General features: G+C 52.5%; 1 protein-coding gene across 3 annotated transcripts in view; it reads left to right on the top strand.

Annotated features, from left to right (window-relative positions):
* Positions 1-14,487, top strand: part of TSHZ3 (teashirt zinc finger homeobox 3) — a 72,123-nt gene extending 57,636 nt beyond the window's left edge. For 2 of the 3 annotated variants that reach the window (XM_032848761.1, XM_032848762.1), the window contains exon 3: positions 9,549-14,487. In XM_032848761.1, coding sequence (XP_032704652.1) covers positions 9,549-12,757 — 3,209 coding nt within the window. In that variant the 3' untranslated portion in view covers positions 12,758-14,487. Of the gene's footprint in view, positions 1-8,373; positions 8,534-9,548 lie in introns of those variants that run through there. The other variant, XM_032848763.1, reaches the window with a different exon arrangement.
* Positions 14,488-20,556: the final 6,069 nt, after the last annotated feature.

Genomic DNA, 20,556 nt, shown 5'->3' with positions numbered 1-20,556 from the left:
TTTCCTTCCCCCAGAGCCTGGCCATGCACTCCTCGTTCCTCTGGCCCAGTGTGAGCCCTTTGGGGGATTATCCTGGTTCCTGGGAAGCCCCGGCACCCAGCGGGGATGCCTGGGAGGCCCCTGGTCTCCCCTGGTCTTCCCTGTGCCATCCTCGAATGCCATGTCTCCTTGTCCCCAGATCCCGTGACCTCCGTCACTGCGGATGGCTTGGATGATGTCTTGTGACCCTAGGCGCCCAGGTGGATGGCTGGAGAAACCTCATGTTGTCTGCTGGATTTGGTGGATTGTGACCTCCTGGGTACCAAACTGTGTGTCCTCCTTTCCTGGAATCAATTTTCTCTCTCTGTTGCCTGGTGATACCCTAACAGAGGCCCACAGCTGCATCTGATCAACTTGATTATTACCCAGTGCATTTACCTAAGCTCCCTGCCGACTCCCATCCCCCCCTTCCTCTGGTCATCTCCTCCTTTCTCGGCACAAAAAGCAAGTCCCACGTGCTCTATTCTGAGTTTTCCCTTCTTGGGAGCCCTGAGTCTCGGGGTGCTGGGAGCTGCCTAGAGGGTGACAGTGTTCTGTCGTTGCCGGCCCAGTGCTGGGCACCCTGCCTGTCCCTGCCCTTTGCCCCCCAGGCTCCCAGCAGCCCATTTTATGGGATCTCAGAGCATCTGGGGGGTAACTTGGGGCCCCAAAGGCAGTCGCACCAGACCGGACAGTTGCTGCAGACATGGCTGCACCCACAGAGGAGAGATCTGTATAGAAATAACCCTGGGGGCACAATGCCCCAGTGCTTTGCAGTGTTCCTTCCTAGAGCAGAAATTCTTGTGTAAAAATGGGTCAGTCTGTGTGGATTTTCTCCATGTGTTTCGAACAGAGGGAGATTTAGGTGAGGTTTTCTGGGGATGTGGAGCTCTTTCCCCATAAAGAGGAAGGCAGCTCAGGGCCGAACTGATGTGATGTGGACGGAGCCAAGAGAAGGTGGCGGGGGGCTGGAAGAAGAGGCTGGAGGCTGCTGGGCCACTGTTCATGTAGGTGTGTCAAGTGAAGGGTATCTGATCTGACCATCGCCCCCACGGGTCTGGGAGCCTGGGAATCTCAGTCAGGTAGAAGGGAACATTGCTGTGGGGTGACCCAGGCTTGGTGCTGCCCCTGCCTCCTTCCTTCCCAGAGGTCCTGAGGATGACCCAGGCCTGGGGGCAGTGGGCGTGCTCGGTCAGAGAATTTAATTTTGGTCGAGCTCCTCTGATGTCTGTTCCTTCCTCTGCCTCCTTCCCTTGCTCTTTATTTCCCTCCCTGCTTCTTCTCCTTCCTCTCTGGCTTTCTTTCTTCACCACAGCCTACAAGGTGGCCAGAGGGAGAAGGAGCAGAGCCTGTGCCACGTGGGAGCCCTTACCCAGCAGGGCTCTGCCCCCCGCCATAGCCCCCTTTCCCAAAAGGCAGCCCGCAGATCTGGGGGTCTGGGAAGCTGGGAAGCTTGGGAAGCTGGGAAGCCTGCATTTGCAAGAGCAGAGTCAGACCCAAAGCCCATCCCCACCTCCCCGGTACAGGCCCCTGAATGATTCCTGCGGGTCCCTGGGGCCCTCCTAAAGGCAGATTCCCTTTAACTTGGAAGAGTCCTGATACCCTCACTCCTCAGGGAGGACCTTGCTTCCTCAAAAACACCTGGGAGGTGGGTGTGGCAGGAGCTGCTCCCCACCTTCTCCCCAACCATCCCCCAGGGAAGAACTTGGAACTCAGGGACCTGACGCCAGTCTCATAGTCACAGGACCAGCAGGTGGCAGAGCAGGAGCCAAGGCCCAGGGGGCTCTCTGTGATGTCATTCACCCTAGCAGGAAAACCTGCAGTACAGGGCCGCCAGCAGTCAGCAGGCCTTCTCTCAGGTGACCACTGTCCCCGGGAAGGGGATTCCCCGGGGTCCCCTATCATGACTAGGAGTCTGCTTTGTCGTGGGCCCATGTGTGGGGGGAGGGGGGCTTCAGAGGTGGCCAAGACCCCCCCCGCCATGGTGACTCTGTGTTTCTGCATCTAGGCAAATCCTAAAACAGGGAGAGGACTCACGGCCTCACCAGAGGGTTTTGGGTTTCTTGAAACTGAACTTGAATTTGATGTATGGAACAGGGAGATTAGCCTTGGCTATGAGGGCAGGTGCACAGTAGCCCTGAGAAGGGGTCAGGAGGGCCGGGTTCCAGAGCCTGCGGCCTTCTTCACACGCTGTCCAGTGTCACCTGTATCCTGGGCTGGTCCGGTGTGTGAGGCCCACCCTCCAGGGCCCGCTCCTCCCGGGGCTTCCAGACCAGGCAGGATGCTAGCCCTGGGGCCCATCAGCTCTGGGGCAGAAGCGGGCCTTCCAGGTGTTGTGCTCACCAGGGTCAGCTGAGCAGTTTTCTTGTTGATCACCTCCTCAGCTGGTTAAATTGTTCTTATAACAACAACAACAACAAACCACCCTTTTTGAAATTTTCTTTTGACAATCTGAGGGCTCCGGGGAGGCTGAGACTGGCCTGAGGCTCCAGACTTAGCACGGACCCACAGCAGCTCCCCGGGCCCCTGTCCTCCCCAGCCCCGCACCGGGACTCCCAGCTCAGGCTGTCTCTGAACCCACCGTCCTCCATCCTCACCCCCAGTCCTCTCTTCTGCCTGTCTCTCCTCAGATGTCCATCACTCACTTCCCTTCCCCGCCTACCTCCCACTCCCTCAATGGCTTCTGTCCCTTCCTCTCTCCGTGGCTCTGGCTCTGGCTGTCTCTGTGTCTCTCTCTGCCTCTTTGTCTCTCCCACATCCCTCTCTGTTTCTCTGTCTCTGTCTCCCCCAAACCCCAGTCCTAGTGGATTCTTCTCTCCTTCCCCCATCTTTCTCCCAGTGTTCTCCTCTCTCTGCTCTTCCCCTCTTCCTCTCCTCACCCTTCTCAACCCAGGACTCTGGACATGGACAGTGTCTGTCCTCCGCCTGCATCTGCTCCTCTCTGTCTCTGTCCCAGGCCCAGGCTGCCCCATGGATGAGTGACAGGATCTCATGGGCAACAGGAGGGACTCCTCTGCACTGCCCTTACTAGAGAGCTGAAAGGGTGGGACGGTGAGGGGGGAGGGAATACTAGGTTACCCACACTGGGTGGGGGGAGGGGAGTCTAAGGGAGCTTTCGGAAGCAAAAGTCCTTCCCTCCTGGGAGTCTCCGGAAGTTGAAAACAGAGGGCTTACCTCCAAACCTTCCTTGCAGCCCAGGAAATGTGCAGATCGGCAGGACCATTTATGGTGACGTTGCCTCTGGGAGCAGGGGTGCAGCCGTGCCTTCTCCCTCTCAACCCTCTGCCTGCTGGCGCCCCCTGCACCCCTGCTGTGCCCACAGCCCCCGTGGCTGGAGAGCACAGACCCATAGGCACACTTCGACTCCTTCCTCGCCTCCTTTTGGGAGAGATTCACAAATGTGTGGTGAAGGTCATTCCCATTTACCCAGAAATGAATTTCGTGATGCCCCAGCTTACTCTTTTATATTTATGTCAAATGTATTAATTTCTTCTTACCTAGTGATTAAGTTTAGTTCATGACGATAATAAATATTAATGAGGGAGCTGCTGTCTCCCCACCTGATGACCCGGTGGTCTGGCTTTTCACTCCTTGGACACATCCATCGTCCCCTTGGACACGTCCATTGTCCCTGCAGCCACGTCTCGGGAAGCAGGAGCACTTGGGACCCTCCTGGAGGGGCAGGCATGGAATCCCTGGTGATGGGAAGCCAGGGAAGGCTGTGACTTGCAGCCTGCTCCATGTCCCGGGAGCACGGCCCTCGCGCCACACCCTCTGTGTGCCTCTCCCAGGAATGGAGTCAAATGCCCTTGAAACCTGCACTGACTCCCGTGGAGTCTCAGCGGAAGGCTTGCTAGTGCCCCCCCTAAATCGTCAGGACTCCAGCTTCCTGAAGCATAAATGAGGAATCATTGAATCCACCTGCTGGGACCGTGGAAAGGGTCAAGTGTGATGAATGGGAAAATGGTTCACAGACATGCGCGTATTAGGCTCGACCATGGGTTTGCCTCCTTGATGTTCCAGGGGTCCTGGGCTATGGGAGTTTGCAGGGAGCTCCTATAATCCTGACGGCTTTGGTGTCCCATGAACATGCGTCTCTACCCCAGAGTCCCCTCCGGTTCTGCATGAATGAAGTCCTGCCATTCATTCCCCTGCCCCCAGATATGCCCACGGCCTTGAGCTCTGGAGAGACGGATTGCCACACTGCTGCTTTAAGCATTTGCTTTTCGTTGTGGGGATAGAGAGGGAGGATGTACACAGGCAATCAGCGGCAGCAGATCTGGAAGGGCTCACCTCTTAGAGAGAACTTTTTTCCACTGAGCCACTTGGGGGAAAATGAAACACGAGGCCCCCATCTGGCCCTCACTCGCTCGCTGGCTTCCACTCCCACGCGTGTCTTTTGAGTCTTTACAGCTGTTGACGTGGTTTGAATGAGAGTCCCCCAGCTCCACCACCGGAGCCGCCAGGCAGCAAATTTTCAGTTTCATTTTTTCAAGAGCAAAGAGCTATGAGAACGCCTTCCTGGAGAGCGGACTTTGGGTGTGGGCTGTCATCCTGTCCCTGCATCCCAGAGGCGCTTCCCCATGAAGTCATCACACGCAGAGGGAGCTGGTCCAGGAAATTGGACTGGACCCCAGCACATCTGCTCTGCTCTGGGACTGGCCGGAGTCTGGATCCCCGTAGATGTTTGGGCAACGATTGGGAGGTTTGAAGGAGTCATCTATGGTGTTCATTCGTTCATTCCTTCCATGGATGTGTTGAATGGCTACTACATGCTGAAAAACAGGATTGCTCCAGACGCTGGGAGCAGGGGCGGGTGGGACCTGGTGAAGCTGACAGTCTGTCTGAGTGTCCTGGAATGTTTGGTTGTAAGCAGGTAATTCCAGTGATGTGCCTTATAACAAGAAGAACTGTCTAAGTGAACAAAAGTTGGGGTCAGTGAGGTCCCTGGACATTACCCCTCACCTGTGGCCCAGGGAAGGGGGCACTGGCTCACTTACCTGTGTGCATCTGCCTTGGGGTTTCCAGCAGAGGAGGCCGCCGTACACAGTGAATGGTGAGAGGCCTCTTGGCACATTCTAGAAGCTGCTGGGCTGGGGAGGAAGGAGGGCCAAGACAGGGAGGACTTCAGGGTTGCTCTAAGGCATTTGAGTTTTCTTCCAAGCCAGATGGGAAGTCACTGAGGCCATTGGTTGCAGCGCTGGTGTGGGGGTTAACATGACGGGCTGAACAAAGGACATGAGGATCCATGGCCTCTTCATGGGGAATAGATGGGAGGGCCTAGAGCGGGGGTGCTCCCAGAGGAGAGGATGGGTGCTGCTGGTCACCCAGGGCATAGGAGGAGGGGCAGACCCTCTTACAAAGGCTGGTCACAAGCCTCTTTCTGCTGGATGTGACCTCCAACTACTCTTTCCAAAGGAGACGGTGAGTACCTATTGCTCACCTACTGTGTGCAAAGCTGGGACAACGTGGACTGGAGCCCTTGCCTTGGACAAATCAGATAAGAACATACAGAGCGTTATGCAGCAGCAAAGAATTCACATAACGGGTCACAGTGGCCAAGCTCCCTGAGGCTCTGCGTGATTCCCTGTCAGGTCGGGCTAGTGGATGGTGTCAGCCACTGGCCCTCAGGGAGGAGAGGCCCCTCCCTGCAGGCCGGCATGGTGGGGACGGAGACCCGCTTCTCACCCAGCCTACCTGCCCCCCAGTTGACGTCCCACTGTCTCCTCTGACTGACTGGAGACACCCAGCCTCCCCTCCCCCTTTCCCTGACCAGGACATTAACTGTACCCGAGTCGGAGAGAAGTCTAGAGACTTCTAGTCCGGAGAAGAAAGGGCTGAGAAGCGCCTCGGCTGAGTGTTCCCGAAGAGCCTGTGCTTGGAGGGGTGAGCGTGTTTCTACCTCTGCTTACCCCTTTCCCAGGAAAGCCATTAAGTAAGGAAGAGGACAACGCCATGTCTCACATCGAGGGAGAAACTGAGGCCTGGAGGAAGGAGATACCGTGCCGTGCTCAGCAGGCGCCACCTCTCTGGGTGTGCGTGGGCCCCCAGTTCGATTTTGTGGAGCGGTTGCCCCTTTCCTTCTCTTAACCCCGAATGCCCGTGCTCCGCGCTCCTCTCCCCTCCCACCACGTTTAGTGACGAGAGCGGGCATGATACTCCCGGAGGACGGCGAGGATTGCGAGAGGGAGCAGAACGATTCGTGATCTGACCTTTATTTTAAGGAGGAGGGAAGGACCGACGGGCGGAAGTCTGAGGCTCAGCCTCAGGACATAGTCCTCCCTGCCAGGTCAGGAAAGGAAGAGACGGTCTGACTAGCTGCCATGGTCCCTGGTGCGGCTGTGAGCAAGGGTGCTTCCCGGGAGCCTCAGAAACTGTGATGAGGCCAGGGGTGGTGTATGGGGTGACACCGGGTCTTCCCAGGACCCAGCACCTCTCAGCACTGACGCTTTTTAATTTTCCTCAGTGCAGATTACTTTTCTTTTAATACGGATTTCCTCTGCAGTCATCAGACTGGTGGCATTCTGATCGGGCTGGGTGGCATTGGAGGGTACTGGAGGCATTGGGGGCCCTGCGTGGGGCAGGGGCTGTTCATATTAGTGTGGTGCTGTGGGGGTGCTCCAGATGGTGCTAAGGCCTTCTGGGGGGCGGTGGGGGACGATGCTCCCGGGTGGGAGATGACTGGACAGAGGTGCGAGATTTTTTCTCTCAGCTTGTGGTCTGCATGCCACAGTGGGAGCATTTGCATCTGCCATTGGCCCCAGCTTCTTCTGGCTGCCCGGCATCCTCCCATGGCTGCTTTAGCTGGGCCATTTCTGGATCGTTGCCTCTTGCACACTTCATTCTGTGGGAGCCATAATGAGAGCAAAGTGCCCCGAGTGTGGGTTCACCTTTCAGGCTGTGGCTCAGAGGACCACTGTCAGGGGAGAAGGGGATCTAGGGTCTATATCTGTTTCCACAGGACCAGGCTTCTCCTTGCATCTCAGCCGGAGGGATGTAGGTCATGTGGTTTCCTCCTCCCTTCAGAATGGCGGGAGTTCAGAATGGCGGCCCTTGGTTGGAAATGTTACACATCTGGGCCCCTGGGGCGTCTCTGCAGATGGTGGGCCGAGTCTGATCACCCTGCTCTAGCCCCTCTCCTAGAGAAATGCAGACCCTCTCCAGACGCTCTGACCAGCTCACGATGTGTGTCCCAGGCTAGGGCGACCACCTGCCCGGGTCTGCCTGGGTCTGAGAGGATTCTTGGGATACAAAACTTTCCTGCTAACACTGGGGCACTTGCAGCCAAATGGTGACTCTTGGTCCCTTTACTCACTGCTGACTGCTCTCCCCCTAGACCTGCCAGCCTTGTTGGAGTTTGAGAGCCACATTCCAGGATGTTCTATGGGTGAAGGAAGGTCCTTGGGAGAGACGGAGATTTTTTTTTCCTTTTTCTTATCCTAATCCTTTCCCCAGAAAGGCATTCACCTTGGCCCACCCTGGCCCACAGAGGAGCCTCCCCTGCCCAGCGCAGGGTTTTTCCCATTTGTTTTGGCCCCAGCCGGAGAGAAAGCTTGTTTGCCATTTTCATGCATCATCTCTAAGAGCAGGGCCTCAAGCTGGAGGCCCACCCTGGCACCTCATATGTCGGCTGACCTGAGCGGGGCCCTCTCAACCCACTTGTGAAGGTCATTCCGCGGCTCAAACACCTGCCCCTCACTTTGGCATTCACGTATCCCTATGGTGGCAACCCACACACCTGTGTGTCCCGGGGACACCAGCTCCACTCACCTCAGTGTTGTGATGTCCCTCTGGCCTCAGGTTAGAATTCTTGGTGCCCAAAGGGAGATTTAGGACTAGGAGAAAATCACACCGGACCAGCATGGAAGAGCAAGGGAGGGGAACTATCTATGTGTCTTCTGGGGAATTTTATTTGTTTGGGTCACTTCACTGTTTTTCGTTGTTTTTTGTTTGTTTGTTTGTTGTTGTTGCTTTTCCTGGTGTCAAATTGGTAGGAGGCAAGTCTTTAAAATTCTGGAAGTAAATTCCACAAACGAGTCTTCCTTTTCTTTTCTGAGAGTTTGTCTGGGGTTTGATTCTGTTTGGGTCGGCCAGACCATTTGCCCTCCATCATCCTGGCCACCAAACACCCGCGGCCACTGGCTTCCTTCAATATGCAGACATATTGAGAAGCGGACGGGAAGTGGTCCCTTTTCCTGCTCACTGTGCCTGGTTGTTCACAAAGACCAGCCCAATTAGGCGAGGTCTGGTAAGAAACAACCTAAATCACCAGATGCAAGGAAACGGAAAAAAAAAAAAAATCAAACCCACCAAAAAAAAAAACTCACATAAACTTTATTCCATTAACATGACTGTTCTCTTGGCTTGGTGCCTGTGGATGTGGCTGTTCTAGAACCCAGAGCTGCTCAGCCCTGCCCTCCACCTGCCCGGGAAGTGCACACTGGATTTACATCCCCAGTTACGTTGCTTCCAGAAAGACGAGATCCCTGTTGGATGCCCATGAAGCTTATGCTGAGTAAATATTGACAAAGTAGTCTTAAGAGCAAACACTTTGACATTTGTAAGGTCCACTGGAAGGTCTTGTATATATTTATACAGCAGGAATGAGCACCGCATACCAATTTTCCTGAACTTGTTCTGACATAATTCTGCATGGATAGTGTGTGTGCAGGTGGCTGAGAGCGCGGCTGAGTGTACGTACGGAGGATGGGGCCAGGGCTGGGTCGGGGTCTCCTGTCCCGTCGGGAACAAACCAGTGCCTAGCCCCTGGTAGCAAAACTTACCATAAGCTTTTTCAAGAGCTGCGTTTCCAGAAGAAAGGAAGGAAGAAAAAAAAAAAAAAACCCGCAAAACCTTGTTTTTAATTTATTGCAATTGATGTACTTTCCTTTTACTTCGTAAAAATTTTATTGATGTTTTCGTACTTTATATTTATTAAAGATTGAGGCTCAAAAATGTAATGAGTAAAAAATGCTTGCTTAATTTAAATTGTGAATCTGTCTGTTAAGAAATGCATTAGGGGTAGGAGAAGCATAAGACATATTAATTGACAGACAGGAACTGCTGTCTCTGAGGTTGATACAAGTAATTTATTACTTTAGAAATGAATGCCACCTCCAGAATGTGCTTCATTAATTTCAAATTTAGTTTTAATTTCAAGCTGTTGCCCCTTGAGAAGAATAAGGTGGCAAATTATGTTTGAAGAGCAGACTTTTTTTTTTCCTTTGCTCCAAAGAAACACCCTGTTTTAACTATTTAATTTTTCCAAATCCATGGGCCCATCCTCTTTGCTGCATTTTCCTGAGAGTCGAGAAAATATTCTAGGTAAGCTCAGCCCTTACTAACGCTTTTTTTTTTTTCTTCCTTCCTTCCTTCCTTTCTTCCTTCCTTCCTTCCTTCCTTCCTTCTTTCCTTCCTTCCTTCCTTCCTTCCTTCCTTCCTTCCTTCCTTCCTTTCCCTCCCTCCTCGTCCCCATCTGGGCTCTGTCGTCCCTCCCCCCCGCCCCGCCTTCGCACCTGCTATCGCGGCAGCCTATGTTTCCGAGGAGCTAAAGGCCGCCGCCCTAGTGGAAGAGGACCTAGACCCCGAGGAGAGCACGGTAGATGGGGAGCCCTCGGCCAAGTACATGTGCCCCGAGAAGGAGCTCAGCAAGGCCTGCCCCAGTTACCAGAACTCCCCGGCGGCTGAGTTTTCCAGCCACGAGATGGACAGCGAGTCGCACATCAGCGAGACCAGCGACCGCATGGCCGACTTCGAGAGTGGCTCCATCAAGAACGAGGAGGAGAGCAAGGAGACGGCCGTCCCCCTGGAGGACACGACCGTGTCGGACAGCCTGGAGCAGATGAAGGCCGTGTACAATAACTTCCTGTCCAACTCGTACTGGTCCAACCTGCACCTCAACCTGCACCAGCCCTCGTCCGAGAAAAACAACGGCGGCAGCAGCAGCAGCAGCAGCAGCAGCAGCAGCAGCTGCGGCAGTGGGAGCTTCGACTGGCATCAGAGCGCCATGGCCAAGACGCTGCAGCAGGTGTCCCAGAGCCGTGTGCTGCCCGAGCCCAGCCTCTTCAGCACCGTGCAGCTCTACCGGCAGAGCAGCAAGCTCTACGGCTCCATCTTCACGGGCGCCAGCAAGTTCCGTTGCAAAGACTGCAGCGCCGCCTACGACACGCTGGTGGAGCTCACGGTGCACATGAACGAGACCGGGCACTACCGCGACGACAACCACGAGACGGACAACAACAACCCCAAGCGCTGGTCCAAGCCCCGCAAGCGCTCGCTGCTGGAGATGGAGGGCAAGGAGGACGCCCAGAAGGTGCTGAAGTGCATGTACTGTGGCCACTCGTTCGAGTCCCTGCAGGACCTGAGTGTCCACATGATCAAAACAAAACACTACCAAAAAGTGCCTCTGAAGGAACCCGTCACGCCCGTCGCAGCCAAAATCATCCCCGCCGCGCGGAAGAAAGCTTCTCTGGAGCTGGAGCTGCCCAGCTCCCCAGACTCCACGGGCGGGACCCCCAAGGCTGCGATGGCGGATACCAACGACGTGCTTCAGAAGAACTCCAACCCCTACATCACACCAAATAACCGGTATGGCCACCAGAACGGGGCCAGCTACGCCTGGCACTTTGAAGCCCGCAAGTCCCAGATCCTGAAGTGCATGGAGTGCGGCAGCTCCCATGACACGCTGCAGGAGCTCACCGCCCACATGATGGTCACCGGCCACTTCATCAAGGTCACGAACTCGGCCATGAAGAAGGGCAAGCCCATCATGGAGACGCCCGTCACGCCCACCATCACCACCTTGCTGGACGAGAAGGTGCAATCCGTGCCCCTGGCCGCCACCACCTTCACGTCCCCCGCCAACACCCCCGCGAGCGTCTCCCCGAAGCTGAACGTGGAGGTCAAGAAGGAGGTCGACAAGGAGAAGGCGGCCGCCGACGAGAAGCCCAAGGAGAAGGAGAAGCCCTGCGAGGAAGAGGAGAAGTATGACATCTCCTCCAAGTACCACTACTTGACAGAGAACGACCTCGAGGAGAGCCCCAAGGGGGGACTGGATATCCTCAAGTCCCTGGAAAACACGGTGACGTCCGCCATCAACAAGGCCCAGAACGGCACCCCCAGCTGGGGGGGCTACCCCAGCATCCACGCCGCCTACCAGCTCCCCAACATGATGAAGCTGTCCCTGGGCTCCTCGGGGAAGAGCGCGCCCCTGAAACCCATGTTTGGCAACAGCGAGATCGTGTCTCCCACGAAAAACCAGACCCTGGTCTCCCCGCCCAGCAGCCAGACCTCACCCATGCCCAAGACCAACTTCCACGCCATGGAGGAGCTGGTGAAGAAAGTCACGGAGAAAGTTGCCAAAGTGGAGGAGAAGCTAAAGGAGCCGGAGGGTAAGCTGTCTCCACCGAAGCGGGCCACCCCGTCCCCGTGCAGCAGCGATGTCAGCGAGCCCATCAAGATGGAGGCATCCAGCGATGGCGGCTTCAAGAGCCAGGAGGGCAGCCCCAGCCCCCAGCGGGACGGGTGCAAGGAGGGGAGCCCCCCGGCCGAGCCGGTGGAGAATGGCAAGGAGCTGGTGAAGGCCATGAGCAGCGGCCTGAGCAGCAGCACGGCCATCATCACCGACCACCCGCCCGAGCAGCCTTTCGTGAACCCCCTGAGTGCCCTCCAGTCGGTCATGAACATCCACCTGGGCAAGGCCGCCAAGCCCTCCCTGCCCGCCCTCGACCCCATGAGCATGCTTTTCAAGATGAGCAATAGCCTGGCCGAGAAGGCGGCCGTGGCCACCCCGCCGCCCCTCCAGCCCAAGAAGGCGGACCACCTCGACCGCTATTTCTACCACGTCAACAACGACCAGCCCATAGACTTGACGAAAGGGAAGAGTGACAAGGGCTGCTCTTTGGGTTCAGTGCTTTTGTCACCCACGTCCACGTCCCCGGCAACCTCCTCATCCACGGTGACAACGGCAAAGACATCTGCCGTCGTATCATTCATGTCAAGCTCGCCGCTACGCGAGAATGCCTTGTCAGATATATCCGATATGCTGAAGAACTTGACAGAGAGCCACACGTCAAAGTCCTCCACTCCTTCCAGCATCTCTGAGAAGTCTGACATTGACGGGGCCACGCTGGAGGAGGCCGAGGAGGCGACGCCCGCCCAGAAGAGGAAGGGCCGCCAGTCAAACTGGAACCCGCAGCACCTGCTGATCCTCCAGGCCCAGTTCGCGGCCAGCCTCCGGCAGACGTCCGAGGGCAAGTACATCATGTCAGACCTGAGCCCCCAGGAGCGAATGCACATCTCGAGGTTCACCGGGCTGTCCATGACCACCATCAGCCACTGGCTGGCCAACGTGAAATACCAGCTGCGAAGGACAGGTGGGACAAAGTTCCTCAAAAACTTGGACACCGGCCACCCCGTGTTCTTCTGTAATGACTGTGCGTCGCAGATCAGGACTCCTTCCACGTACATCAGTCACCTCGAGTCACACCTGGGCTTCCGGCTCCGGGACTTGTCTAAACTGTCCACCGAACAGATTAATAATCAGATAGCACAGACCAAGTCGCCCTCGGAAAAGTTGGTGACGTCCTCCCCCGAGGAGGACCTGGGGACCTCCTACCAGTGCAAACTTTGCAATCGGACCTTTGCGAGCAAGCACGCGGTTAAACTTCACCTTAGCAAAACGCACGGGAAGTCCCCGGAAGACCACCTTCTGTATGTTTCCGAGCTAGAGAAGCAGTAGCATTTGCTTTCGAGGAGGATGACTGTAACTTGCTTTGAGGGAGAACGGTTGCAGGCACCTTAAGGCCCCTCTGTCTTGTTCTTGGCACACGTTCTTCTTTTAACTGCGGAGAATCACTCTGGGCTGGACTGTTTTGTATAACTGTACAGTGTTTAATAGAGGTGCATAATCAGCTGTTGTTACTGGTAAAATATGAAGGTTAAAACGCAGTGGTAAGTGTTTGGAACTTTGTGTAAATGGGATTGAGTTGTAAGCATCCCTGTGATGCTTCAAGCTGCATGCATTAACCGACAGTTTAATTAAGCATTTATAACGAAATCGGGCACACTTCTTCCACGTGGCGCGAGTGGGCCGGCGTTTCTCACCCTTTCATCTTTAGCCCTCTGAGTACTTTGAAGCACTTTTGCATTCATTTGGTTAAAAAATAAAATGAAATAATAATAATGTATGAAGCTCTGTTTTTTAAACTCCTTACCAGCTTAGTTAAAATTAATAATATGAACCTCCCTTTATGCAGGTCTGCAGGGGTATAACACGCCTTGAAATTTAAAAGAATATTATTTTCACATTGAAACATAGATGTATATATTGTATAGATTTCAGACTCTCTTATGGAAAATGTGATTGTGGTTTAAATGACCTTTTTTTTTCCTGCATTTATAGCAACAGTGTTTTATGTACCTGCTATGCTCCGGGCATAAGCCGTGCCTATGTATAGTGTATATTTCTTTTTTCTCTTTTCTTTCTTTCTTTTTTTTTTTTCATTTTTTAAAGGTCTATGGGTTTTTTTTGTTTGTTTGTTTGTTTTCACATGCAAACATTGTAAATTATACAGAAGATACCACAGATAGCATTTATAAAGTATACAGAAACATTATCTGAAAGCAAAGTATGATTGTTTGTTTTGCTATACAGTACATCTATATTGATAGGTTCATGTTTAAATTATACATATTTATTAGTATCATATTATCATTTGTTTTGAGCAGTTTGAATACACGAGGCAGGAAACGACATCCGTGGCGGGCATCATAACTATTTTGCACATGATTTTTAAAGGTATTTATTAGAAGTCAAAGAACGCGCAAAATAAACTCAGTGCTCAAAGGGTTAAGTCTATCTGAAAAGAGAAAAAAAAAAAAAAAGAGGAACAGCAACAAAAAGAAGTTGTACTGTATCTCCGAAGCATTGATAAAGCCTTTAAAATGTTTGTACTGTAATACTTTGCTTAAAAGTCACGAGGCATTCTGTGACACAACCTCTTCCACTAATTTATAAGCCCTCTCACTGGCTCTTCCATATTGTAGGATGCCTTTTCCTTCCGATTGGTAACTTTCTGTTTTGTTCTTCCTAATTATTCTCCCAAGATCCCACACTGCAGTTTTATCTTTAGGCTTATGAAAGGTAACCCGTGGTTACCGGCTCTCCAAGTGATTCTGTTCTTCTCCATTTTTGGCAGTTAATTTGCAGAAGTAACTGACAGCTGACACCATACGAGAACCTATGTATAAAATATTGGCATGTAAGCAGCACAGACACTGTAACACACTCTGTGCCCTGTTTTGTTGTTGACAATGAACCACCATTATGTGACTCTTCATATAACCCTTTTTTCTACGGCAGCATTAAAATTGTCTTTTTGCTATAATTTTGTGTTGCGTTCACAATTCTGTCTGAAATGTGCTACGGCTAACGAGCACATTAAAATTAAATTGTATGCGATCTGTTTATGACTGAGTCGGTTGCTGTGTCTGCCAGGTGCTGGCAGTCGGAAGCTGCCCGTAAATCAGGGGAGTTTTAGTGAACTTTGGCGTTTGGAGAGCAGGGAGCCCTCTTTCTCAGAGGCTGCGTGGACAGAATTTTCCCGGAGAAAAGAACACGAAAGAGAGGAAAACATTCACGTGAGGTTAGCTTCTCTCCTCGAAGGCGGTGTTGGAAACGATTAGGGAGCAGAGCTTTGCGGGTCGCCCCTGGTGACCCTCGTGGGGGTCTGGGAGTTCGGTCTCCCTTCTGCAAGAGCGCGGGAGGCCTCAGGGCCCTGAGCCCTGTAGGAGGCAGGTGTGGGGAAGACTCAGACTCAGGGCAGGGCGGTTCCTTCCTGTGGACATGGGCTTTTCACGTTGCAGGAAACAGAGCCACGCTGGGAAGGTGGGCTCTGGGACCAGAGCCCTCTCTCTGCCGTGCCCAGATAGCGAGGTGCAGGGTGGCGGTGGGGAGGGGAGGGGACTGAACCCACACACACGGGAGGAGTGGGGAGAGCATTTATATGATAATCACAAGCTTTTATTAGCCCCGGCAAATCATGCCAACAAAACGCTGGGAACATCATGTAAAATTGTAAAATACCTTTATTACTCCATTCAAACTACTCCTGCAGTTATACGGAATCGGAGCTCCTAACCTAGAATTATACAAATGAGAGATGTATTACATCCATGTAATACATAAAACACCTCAACTTAAGAAAAAAAAATACTCTTTTATTAAAAATTCAAATTAAACCCTTTCAGAGATGTTCGGCAACACGCCTACGTTTCTTCCCGTTCATCCCCACCCCTTTTGTCAAGATGAGTCCAAAATTTCTGTCTGCTCTACTTTCTCTCGGCAATCCGTGTCTCTGCGGGTTTTTAGAGAGAACCTCACTAGAGTTTCAGACGGGTTTTTGGCAAATCGGGAGCACCGGGCTGGCTGTGCTCTCGCTGGTGATGGAGCCTTACGATTGGGCTGCGCCTGGGGGCGGGGCGCCGCGGGCTTTCCCTTCTGGGCCGCGGGCCTGGCTCCTTCCCATCTTCTCTGCCCTGGTCCCACTCTGAGTAGCCCCATGGGCCTCTACCCGGAAGGAGTGTGGCACACAGCGTCTTCCTCCAGGGGACCGGCGCCCCCTGGAACCGGGCTCAGGGGACAGCACCCTCCCTCCCGTGCCTCCCGCGTCTTCACATCCTGGAGCCCAGATTTCCACTCTTGAATTTTTCACAGGTTAAATATAGCATCGGTTTATTAGAATCCAAAGTCCTGCGTCTAACAGATTAAACTGACAACACTTCCATCACCACCAGGCCCATGTGGCTTGAAGGGAGATAGGATTTGTGCAAGTGAGCGTGCCTGCCCCTCCCCCCACTTTAGAGTTTGGGAGAAGAACCCTACACTCTGCCCATCTCGTCCTCACCCCACCCCGGGATTATCTTCAGGACTTTTCACTTTGAGCGTGGAAGTGAGGGTTTAGAGCCAAGGTGGGCACCGGGTGATCTCGCCCATTTGGCACCTGGAGCCCGGCACCAGGAAAGGATGCTCGCGGGAACAGGGCCCAGAAGTTAGTGTTGCTTCGGGAGGAAGCACGGTCAGTCAGGGAGCTGAGGGCCCTAGTCATGAGCACCAACATAATTTGGCCTCGTGACAGTCCCCCAGACCGTGTATCCTGGGAGGAGGTGGGCAAGGACTGGCTAGGGCCTCACCCCATTTGGAAATGTAGGGTCATTTACTCCGGAGATCACCGCACCCTCTCCTGGCCGGAGAGAGGGCCACTGCCAAGAGAGCCATCCATTCCCAGCCCAGAATGACCCCGATTGTCTGGAGATAAAACGGGCAGAACTAAAGGGGGATGCGGAATCTCCCATAGTTGTTCGCTGATTCTCCTGCGTTTGGGGCTGGTGGAGAATGTGAGTAGGAAAGGGATGGGGCCTCCCAGTCAGGTCTTTAAACAGGCCCTGGGAGGAGGAGGGACGGTGCCAAGTGAGGGAGGTTTTAATCACAGGTGTGTTGGTGACCCCGACCTCACCCCGCCCAAGCCCAGGCTTGTTGCAGTCCTACTGTATATCTTCCAGCCATCACATTTACACAGTATCTTAAAATAACATTTGTGATAAATGTGCAATTTAACTAATTTATGGTGCTATGATGTGCTCAGGGCTACATGCAAGATGAAAATCTTAAATGGAGCTTGAACAGCTCACTTCACAACAAGAAATCAATATGCCACATCTTAGCTATTCGCTGCAGTCAACATTTAGCAAAAATATCAGTGATGTATCTTTAAGTTTTAGGCAGCAAGAATTCTATAATTAACCCAAATCGTACATAGTTAGAGAGGGTTGGTTATGATGAGGACCCAGATCTCCCTGGCATCTCCGTTCTATTTTCATTCTGCAAAGAGAAAGGAAAAAAAAAATATATATGTATATTGATAGCCACCAAAGAGATGTCTCTCCCCAGGGTGTTCTGCTCAGGTGAAAGTGTGAGCCTCTCCAGCAGAATTCAGGGCTGTGGCCTCTCCCAACTGGGAAGATTCCTTTTCCCAAGTTCAGACCACTCCAGCTAGGTTGACTTTCCTGCCCCCAGCCCCCGACCACAGACCGTGCCACAAGGTCTGGTGACCAAAGAAATACTAGAAAGGAAAGGGGTCTCGATGCTGGGGACAGCTGAGCACCTTTTTGAGAGCAGAAGAACCCCGACAGTGGAGAAGGACAGGAGCTGATGGGAAGCAAGGCTGCCTTTCGCAAATCCGCTGTTAAAACTGTTATCTCCAGAGATTTCTAAGTCATCGAATAAGAAAGAAAAAAATAAATAAATGATTTTATTTTTTCAAATTCATCTGTAAAGTTCTTTTGGAATTGGAAAATTGCAATGGCATTTTATTCTGTTGACTATTTAGCACAAAAACAATACACTTTGTATTATAGGAAGCAATCATAAAAATGAAAACACACAAACCCTAGCGCCACTCTTTAATAATAAATACTTTAACTTTAAAATAATAGCTATTATCCTTTTAGCTAATGGAGAAATTACCATTTTTACTCTGCCAGATAGTTATTCTTTTGGTAATAGAAACACTAACCTTTTTTCTCCCTAGGGATTTATTAGTAAGCACGTGTAATCTTTGGCAAAAGGAAACCTGAAAATGCACTTCCCGTGGGACCCCCTTCCCAGTCGATGCCTTTCAGCCTGCAGCTGACCTCGGGAGCCTCGGAAAAGGTACTCATGCCTGTGTGCCCACGCAATTCGAGTGTGCTGGCCTTTGCAAAACATGCTATAGTTAGCTTCGGGAACAATCTCGCTCCTTTGGGGAAGGCTTCAGCTCTGTTTCTCAACATAAAGCTTCTGAGAAGAAAAGCTCCTTTCTAACAAAGCCCACCTTCACGTGCATGGTGTGGCGGCGTTGGGCAGCCGAGGGCTGGACTCCCTGTGTCAGTGCAGAGTATCGGTCCAACACAGGGTTTTGTTTCCAGGGACGTGCTTGATTTTCCCTGCACTCCATTGGGTTTCTCCAAGCCGGAGGGAGATGCTGCTGGTCTCAGAGGCACCATTTTTCTCTCCCTGAGGACTTGCCAGGAGCACCCTCCCTCACCCCCCAGGACAGTTTAAAAGGCAAGCCAACCCAGTTCCAAGGACATCCCAAAGCACCTTTGATCTGGGACCTTGTTCCCTGTCCAGCCAAGATAATGAATGTGACAGATTGTCGGTCAGTGGCCTGACGGTCTGTGATGTCTGGACAGAGCAATGGTGACTCCCCTTAGACCACAACTTTGGACATGGGGAATGATCTAGAGCAAAGTTAGCGGCTTCCTGAGGCTCAGCATTTGGGGGTCAGGGCCCTATCTCTGGTCCAAAGAGCCAGGTGTTTTCAAAATTAAATCCCAAGGATAGCAGATCAGAAGAACTGCTTCTCCACCACCTTCGTGTCATGTCGTGTACTAATATATTCCTAATAAATCATTCCTGATGATAATGGTGATAAGCAAGGTGACCTCTTTCCAGAGATTAACGTCCACAATTAGCTACTCAGAAATTAGGATACACTGTTATTTACTGTCTAACCCGTGCTATGAAATACGGTGGCCACCAGCCACAGGTGACTCCTCAAATTCAAGTTGATTACAATGAAAAGCTGAGTTCTTCAGTCATACCTGCCACATTCCAAGCACTCAGTAGGCACACATGGCTAGCGGTTACACTTCGGGGGGCAGCCCAGATACAGAATGCCCCTGTCCTCCCAGAAAGTTCCTCCGGACAGTGCTGTTTTTCCCAAGTAAGAAAGGTCTCAGGGCTTGAAGACAAAAGTGTGCTTCCTGTCCTGGGTATTTCTAAGAATCCTTCCTTTGCCAATATGGGCAACATTCTCACGTACTAATATCTCTGATCAAAGCCAAGGACACACATAATTAACCTTGAGCATAAAATTATAAACAGAAGTGCACGCATCAGTGTATGAAGTTGCTGATCATTCCACCTGCTGTGGATATTATCTGGGCTATGAACTCCAAAGCCCAGAGATCTGATGGATGTGGCCGTGACCTTGCTCTGCCCTTAGCTGGCGAACAATCCCGCAGTTCTTGCGCTGCTCTCTTTGCCCAACTGGACTTGAATCCTTCTCTGGGGCTTGGGGACTGAGACATGGCTGGGAGGCTGGCATGGCTCCTAGCCCCCACACATGAGGACGGTGAGTCCCCTGGTGCAGCCCCAGGTAGCAGCAGTGGGGGTGGGCAAGGGGTCCGTCCTTCTCTCTCTTTAAAAATTAAAATACATAAATAGGACTTTGGAAAAGACTTTTTAAATTTGGAGGGGGGAGCGGTTTATGTTTTAAAAATTATTGCGTTTCAACATCTCACTTCCATTACTTTTTTTTTTTCTTTTCCCACCGCAGGATTCCAGGGACACATTTACGACTGTCATAATTGTGAGTTAGAGATCTCCCAGGCCAAGTGAAATGAAATTACGAGAAACTGAAATCTGTTTTAATTGGGGCATTTATGGAAAAAAGAAATCAGATTGGCTGCTTTTCTCCTTTATGCGGCAACCCTGGTTCAGGGCCATACCTGCGTCCGGGAGCCAGGGCCGGCCAAACTCGGGCGGCGATGGAGCGGGGAGGAAGAGAGACAGAGAGAGAGAGAGAAGAGAGAGAATGAGGTAGGTGTGTCAGAAAGGAGTCATTTTCTTAGCTTAAAAAAAAAAAAAAAATGGAGGTACAGTCGCGGGAGTTCCGCCTCAGTGACCATGAAACCGAGTCGGCAAAAGCTGAAGGACCCGGCTCCTGAAAGCCTCATCAGGGCTTGTCATCGCTCTAATGAATATCATTTAAATTGCTTTGTATATTGGTGGAGTTTGGATGTCGATTTAATTTGTGCATGTGTTTGAGTTCTTCTGCTTGGCTAGGCTAACAGAGAAGCAGCCGCCTAATGAAAACTGAGTTGGTGACAGTGTGATGTGCTCCAACCCAGTCAAATGGGTTTGAAGGGCTGCACTGACAGCCCTCAGAAAGAAGTCGATGTGGCTGGGGCAGGGGAGAGCAGGGAGGCTTTCCTGCTGGTGCACAGACCTGCGAGCAGGCGGCGTCACCGCTCCTGGGCCCGGGACGCACGTGACGCGGTCCTCGTTCAGCCCAGCCCACCCGCAGCCCTGGGCCGCCCAGGGGAAGGCCCCCCAGCTCTGTGCCGGTCCCGCCGCGATCCCGGCGGCTGTCCCCTCTCCGTGGTGAAGAGACACAGGGATGCTGTTGCTGGGATGTGGCTGGAAGCCCCAGCTAAGAGGGCATCCTCCTGTTTGGACGCCCCCAAAGAAATAAAGGCCTTCTCTCACGTTGTTTTCGCCCCCGGCATCTGGAGAGGGAGGCCAGCTGGAGTGCCTGTGGGAACCATGTGTAGGTGTCGCCTTCCCCGGGCCCACTGTCATTATCAGGAAGGTCAGCCAGATTCCTGTTTGCAGAAACACTAGAAATGCAGGCTGAGCATAAAGCCAACCACCCCCTTCCTCCCCACTCAATCCCTCACCTCCAAAGGGGCCATGGTTCTGGAAAGAGTTTGACC

Source organism: Lontra canadensis, unplaced genomic scaffold, assembly GCF_010015895.1.
Source record: "Lontra canadensis isolate GAN:19392208 unplaced genomic scaffold, GSC_riverotter_1.0 scaffold208, whole genome shotgun sequence".
NCBI lineage: Eukaryota > Metazoa > Chordata > Mammalia > Carnivora > Mustelidae > Lontra > Lontra canadensis.
Note: the sequence above shows the minus strand (reverse complement) of the source record. Positions and strands in the feature narration are given on the sequence as shown.